This window comes from Xiphophorus maculatus, chromosome 9 (genome assembly GCF_002775205.1).
Source record: "Xiphophorus maculatus strain JP 163 A chromosome 9, X_maculatus-5.0-male, whole genome shotgun sequence".
Classification (NCBI taxonomy): domain Eukaryota; kingdom Metazoa; phylum Chordata; class Actinopteri; order Cyprinodontiformes; family Poeciliidae; genus Xiphophorus; species Xiphophorus maculatus.
In genome coordinates, this window is record NC_036451.1 from 30,010,931 (window position 1) to 30,017,337 (window position 6,407).

General features: G+C 46.4%; 1 protein-coding gene across 1 annotated transcript in view; it reads right to left on the reverse strand.

The window, feature by feature from the left end:
- The window catches only part of vcam1 (vascular cell adhesion molecule 1), a 14,948-nt gene extending 8,699 nt beyond the window's left edge, over positions 1-6,249 (reverse strand). The window contains exons 1-6 of the mRNA XM_005808413.2: positions 6,009-6,249; positions 2,481-2,783; positions 2,114-2,404; positions 1,608-1,859; positions 466-732; positions 86-361 (exon numbers count right to left, since the gene is read on the reverse strand). Coding sequence (XP_005808470.2) covers positions 86-361; positions 466-732; positions 1,608-1,859; positions 2,114-2,404; positions 2,481-2,783; positions 6,009-6,162 — 1,543 coding nt within the window. The 5' untranslated portion in view covers positions 6,163-6,249. The remainder of the gene's footprint in view (positions 1-85; positions 362-465; positions 733-1,607; positions 1,860-2,113; positions 2,405-2,480; positions 2,784-6,008) is intronic.
- Positions 6,250-6,407: the final 158 nt, after the last annotated feature.

Genomic DNA, 6,407 nt, shown 5'->3' on the forward strand with positions numbered 1-6,407 from the left:
CCCCCCAGTGTGCATTAAACAGTTAAGTAGGACTTCCTCCAAATTCCCCCATCATCACCGGCTGAAACATGCGGGTCGGACTCACAGTAGACCTGGACGTGGATCTCTCTGGTCCTGATGACCGAGTCGCACTCGGCCTCACAGCTGTAGCCTCCCTGATGCCGGAGGTCAAGGTTCAGCAGGTGGAGGTGGGACTGGCCATCCTGCGGCTCCGTCCTCTGGAGGAGGGTCCGGTTCCGGTCCGTCCTCCTCCAGCTGAAGGCAGGCGGGTGGAGGCAGCCAGAGGCGTTACAGGTGAGGATCAGAGCCGAGCCGCGCTCCGCTGACACCTGAGGACTGGAATACAGCTGCAGCGGGTGAGCTGAGGAGAGAGGGATGGAGAGAGTGAGTCCAGGTCCAACAGGATCCAGAGGGATCCAGAGGGATCCAGCAGGATCACGGTCCGGTCGGTCAGCTGAAACGTACCGCTCACAGTGATAGACCTGGACTCCTGCTGGGAGCCATACTGGTTGGAGGCTTCACACTCGTAGTGGGCGGAGTCTTCCAGGGACACGGAGGGAAGGCTGAAGCTGAGCAGGGGGGCGGAGTCAGTCCTCAGAAGTTCCTCCCCTTTTCTCCTCAGAACCAGGCTGGGAGGCGGAGCTCCTTCAGAGCTGCAGGTGAAATTCACCTGCTGGCCCTCCACCACCTCCTCACCTGGATCCACTGAGAGGGAGGTGCTGGTGGGCGGAGCTAAGCGAGAAAACAGGAAGAAGACAATGAGGACTACAAAAAAAGACTATAGCATGTTATTGTCCACATCTGGAAATTTCACTCATGCTGGAAGGCAAGAAGATGATTCTTTTCCTTGCCATCCGTAGCGGCGCCGCTGCGGTAGAACCGCTGACTAAATGACACCTGGATGGTGAAGCTGTTAGTAATTCATGGCAGCAAAGGGAAAAATAACTCAAAACCAATCCTATTGTCTCTTTTTTCTTGTTCTTGTTGCTGTAGCGACTGACTGACAACAGCTCCACTAGCATATCAGGATTCAACACCAAAAAACAAGAAAACATTTCCCATGTTTCCCAATGTTCTGACCCATGGGATCAGAACTAAATGTTCTGATCTAAAAGATCAGAACATTCAGTTACAGTTTTACGTTTTCAGGCTATTATTAATAAACGTTCGCTGTGGTAGATTAGCTATTAGCTGCTATTGGCTAATCTAACACAGCGGTGGTACATTAGCAACACCTGCTCTACTGATGATCTGTCAGAGTTAATGTGTGGGTCGATGTTTTCCTTTCTTTTTTAACTGAACCGAAACACAGAATTCTGCAGCACATCTACATGTCAGGCTGGTCAAAATCAAGCTAGCATAACTGAGCTGCTTCCCTCTCCGTCATAATTTTTTAAATTACAACTTTTTCCTGACCTTGTCATCTAGTTGTAGTGTTGACAATAAGCAGCAAAGCACTGCGTCCCAGTTCCTTTTACGTATGATGCATAAGTTTAAGATTTACCACTTTATATTGACAACTTGACAGCTAAAACCAATGCTAGTCATCGTTAGCATGACGTCACGCTGCAGCGCTGCTACAAATGAAACAAGACGTTCACTCTTACCTAAAACTGTGACGTTTACAGCTGCAGTCTGGTTTCCTTCTGAGTTTCTGGTTTCACACTCGTACCGTCCGGCGTCGGAAAGCTTCACCGCCGATAGGATGAGCTGACCTCCGCGACCTCCGGGCAGAGGGCGACCGCCTGCCGTCCAGGTGATGGTCGGCTCGGGGTTTCCCTCAGCAGAACAGCTGAGAGTTAGCGGCGAGCCGGACATCACCGCCACCGGGTCAGAGATGTTCATGAGGCCTGGAGCATCTGCAGAGGAGGAGGAAGAGGAGGAGGAAGAGGAGGAGGAAGAGCTGAAATTCAGATGCTGAATTGAGGGTTTCAGACTCGGGTTGACGCTTTGACTGATTCACAGGGTCAGACTGAAACTGAAGATGAATTTCAGGAGTCTGACTGAGGATTCTGAGAATCACATGGAGGAATTTAGAGAATCGGATCAACTCTCCACCCCGTCTGATCACGGCTCAGAAAGTTCTGACCCGGTTAGTGAAGGTCTGACTCACAGCGGACATTCAGGGTTGTGGTGGTCTCTCTGGTCCTGTAGTCCGACGGCAGACCCGGCAGCTCCAGCGTCGCCCTGCAGGTGATGCTCCCTCCCGAATCCTCCCTGAGGGGCAGGAAGCGGAAGGAGCTGGACCCAGACCCTCTGGTGCTCTTCAGAACCGTGTCTCCTCGGACCCAGGTGAGGTTCAGGTCCCAGGCGGGGTACAGGTTGGGCACCTGGCAGGTGAGGGTCGCCTCCACGCGGTCTCTGAGGCGGTCCTGCCCGGCGATCTCAGGGTCCGAGGGGAACGCTGGAACCAGAGGATGGAGACAGGGTCAGGAACAGCAACCCGGCCGGGCCAAACTCGCCTCGGGTCGGAAACTCACAGTAAACACCGACGGAGGCTCGGCTCTCCGCCTGTCCATCTCCACATCTGGCCTTACACGTCAGCTGCCCTTCGTCTTCTATCTTAACGGGGTCAAAGGTCAGAGTGGAGTGGGTTCTGTTGGCGCTGTTGGACGCCCTCAGGGGTCGGTCGTTGACGGTGGCCCAGGTAATGCTCGGTTCTGTGGGACAGTCGTGGACCTGGCAGACCATGTGCTGGTGGGAGCCGAGCCGGAGCAGAGGCCGCCTGGGCGACAGGCTGACCCGGTGGCCCTGAACGCACCACGATGACATCAGCAGCACGACTGCGGAGCGAAACAGCAAATCAGGACAGGGGAGGATAGAACATTACATTTGGCACAAAATCATTCTTAAACTGACAACAGACGCGCAACTATACAACCGAGTATGTTTGAAAAGCAGAAGTGGAGCCTCCTGAACAACCCAGAGCAAGTAGTTTCTGGATGGTAAGTCAGCAGCAAAATTATTTTCTTTTCCTTCAGTCGTACAGCGCATCCAGCAGGACAACCAGCTGACCAAACATGCTGGAGCTCTATGGTTGCTAGGAAACAACGTACTCCCTGTAAATTGTCACTTAAAAAAAAAAAAAAAAGAATAGGGAGATTTTTGAAATGGCAAATTTTCCAGACACCAAAAACATTAACAAAAAAAACACCTGGGTGTTTTTTTAAGCACTCGGGTCGTTTTTAGAAACAGAAGAAGCACAAAACTTTAATTTTCCATAACGGGTCACTTTAAAGCAGGGTGTCCAAACTTTTTATCACGTTTGTCTAAAATACTCATAAGCCAAGAAAACACCAAAAAAATAAAATAAAGCAAATAAATAGTCTGTTTTTATGTGGGTTTTCTTTTTGGTACTAAATGGGATTTTAGTCATTATTTATCCAAAACTCCTTTAAAATTATTTGGGCTCGATTGAACAAATTTAATTTCATTTCTAAGAACAGGATTTGGGTCACGTTCTTTCAAAACGTTTTCCAATTTCAGCCGAGTTTAATAAATGAAGCAAATGCAGCAAAATCGACTTTTCAGTAAAAGACTTTGGATTTACTTGGTTCTATTTGTTATAAAAGATGAAAACTTTGTGTTGCACAAAACATCATTTTACCCTGAGTGCAAATAAAAGATCTCCATCTGTATCCACCGGGGCCGCAACAAATCAGCCCAAGGGCCAGAAGTGGCCCCTGAGCTGCACTTTGGACACCGCTGATTTAAAGTCTGAAGTGACAGAGAAACTAGAATCCTAGTTGGTCAAACTGTTTTATTTTTGGGGATTTCACACAGATTTAACCAAAGAAACTGAAACAAATTGAGCCTACAGAACAGACGTATGGTGGATGACTGATGGGGCCAATGGGGCCCAGCAGGGGGCCAACGGGGCCCAGCAGGGGGCCAGCAGGGGCCTCTTTAACCTGACAGTTGTAAGGATAATCATGATGCCAGGGGTGATTTCAGCAGCCGTGGGTTCTGGCTGCGTTCCTCCTGTCCACATGAACGGAAACATGGGACAATCAGAGCGATTTTAGTCCAGGAAGAAAAGGTCACAACAACAGATTTCCCAACTAAAGAAATGAAAGTAAAATGATAAAAAAGATAGAAAGTATTCAGATGATTCTGATGCAGAAATCTGCAGGTGAGTAAAAACTGCAGCAGTTTGAGAAAAGACACTAAAATGTCTCGTTTAATTTGTGCAAAAAATTATTTTGATAACTTTAATCTTTAATGCTGCAAAAAACAAAAATAAAAAAATCATTATGAATAAATGGATCGAATCTATAAAAACTTTTCTAGTCATTATTCCTTCTGGTTCTGGATGTTGAGCAGCAATGAGAATTTTGCTCCGGCACTTTTTAAAAATTTTTGGACAGTTGTTATGATCCGTAGCCATGGCAACAATGTTATTTTTCTGTGTGTTTTTTTTTACAACAGGAGGCCGGTGATTAGCATTTCAAAAGCTCAAATAATCCCTGAACTACGACCCCAAACCCCAGAGGAGTTGAAAAGGAGCCTGAACGGATGCGAAGAGAGAGAGAAGGAGGAAGTTCAAGAGAAGCTGCAACAGCAAAGGAGGCGGATTAGCAGAGCTAGCTAACGACTGATGATGTCATCCAGGAAGTGTTACTGAGGAATATCGGATATTAGCTGTTAGCATGTGATGATGATAGCGAGACCTTCAGTCAGAGGTCTCTTCAGATAGATTGTGAGACTGACTGCTACTGGAGATCCTTCTTTCCCACAGAATCAACAGCAAAGCTTATGATTACATATTTATATTTATTTATATTTAATGTCTGAACGCAGTGAGGGATAAAAACTGAAGTGTAATTCCTCGCTTGTGCCAAAAAAAAATTCTGGTTCTGGAGACGTTTGGGAAAAAATTTTGAGACAAAAAAGGAGCAAAAGATGAACAATTTAACGTTTTTACCTACGGAAAAACATTTCTGCAGCAGGATGAAGATCAAAAAACTATGATAAATTTCTTATAATGACAAGAAATTTTGTCATTTTGATGATAAATACAAATTATGTTAAAAATCCCAAAAACCAGGCGTGCCGTGGTGGCGTAGCGGTTAGCGCGACCCGTATTTGGAGGCCTTGAGTCCTCGTTGCAGGTTCGACTCCCGGACCCGACGATATTTGCTGCATGTCTTCCCCTCCTCTCCTTCCCCGTTTCCTGTCAACCTGCTGTCATTTAAGGGACACTAGAGCCACAAAGGACCCTGGAGGGGGAAAAAAAGATCCCAAAAACTGTCCTTACTGTCAGGATTTACTAGTTTTATTATTTTCTCCACTGTTTGTTCAATAAAAGCATCAAGAAATACCAATAAATTTAAAATGCAGTTACTGTGAGGATTTAGACTCAAATCCCTTCTTTATGTGACTTAAACAAGTGAATGGCAAATAGGAACACAGAGGATCATTTTGGTTTTGACAGTTTTTCCTCTAATTAAATGAAATGATGATGTAGAAACAGATGTTTTTATTTAAAAACCTTTGATGGGGTTGAATTGTTCCCCACAGTTCAGCATTCACTCGTTAAATCCTGCAGCTCAAACACACCGGTTTCAAACGGCTGAACTCTGACGCTTAAATCAGCAGCAAACACTGAAAACAAACACTGAAAACAAACAGAACCGAACCGGATCCGGGCAGAAAAACACAGCTTTGACTCTCAGAAACGAGACGAATAACGAGAGGAAAACATGATCATTAAATATTACCATAAAAAACAGCCCTAAGTTAGATTGATTTAACAGAAATCAGTGATTATCTTCAACATTTTGATGAATTAATCAGCTGATTGTGAACCTATCAGCTGATCAGCTGATGATCAAAGCCTCAGATAAACTGATATTTGCATTAATTGAATCATTTGGAGCCATTTTTATGTTAAACAGAGATTCTGCCGCTTCGCTTTTATTATTCAAATGAAATCAGAGCAGCTGAGACGCTTCGATGAAAGGAAAAAAAAACAGTTTTCTGATCATAAACAGGAAGCAGAATCTCACCTGAGAGGAGCTGAAGGCAGCCGTCCATCCTGCTGGACGGCTGGATGGACGGTTGGATGAATGGATGGATGGACGGATGGATGGACGCAGCAGCAGCAGCGTCTCCTTTGTGCTCCTGTCTCTGAGTCTGAAGCAGAAAATGAGCTCGACACATGAAGCCCCCACAGAAACGCCCCCTCTGATCGGCCGCCTTTATATGCAGGAGGCCACTGCGCCCCCTGCTGGACGGAAGGAGAACAGGTTTTCATGCAGGAGGCCACTGCGCCCTCTGCTGGACGGAAGGAGAACAGGTTTTCATGCAGGAGGCCACTGCGCCCTCTGCTGGACGGAAGGAGAACAGGTTTTCACTTTCATTATGAGCAGCTTTTCTGTCTGGACTCTGAATGTTCCTGAACGCAA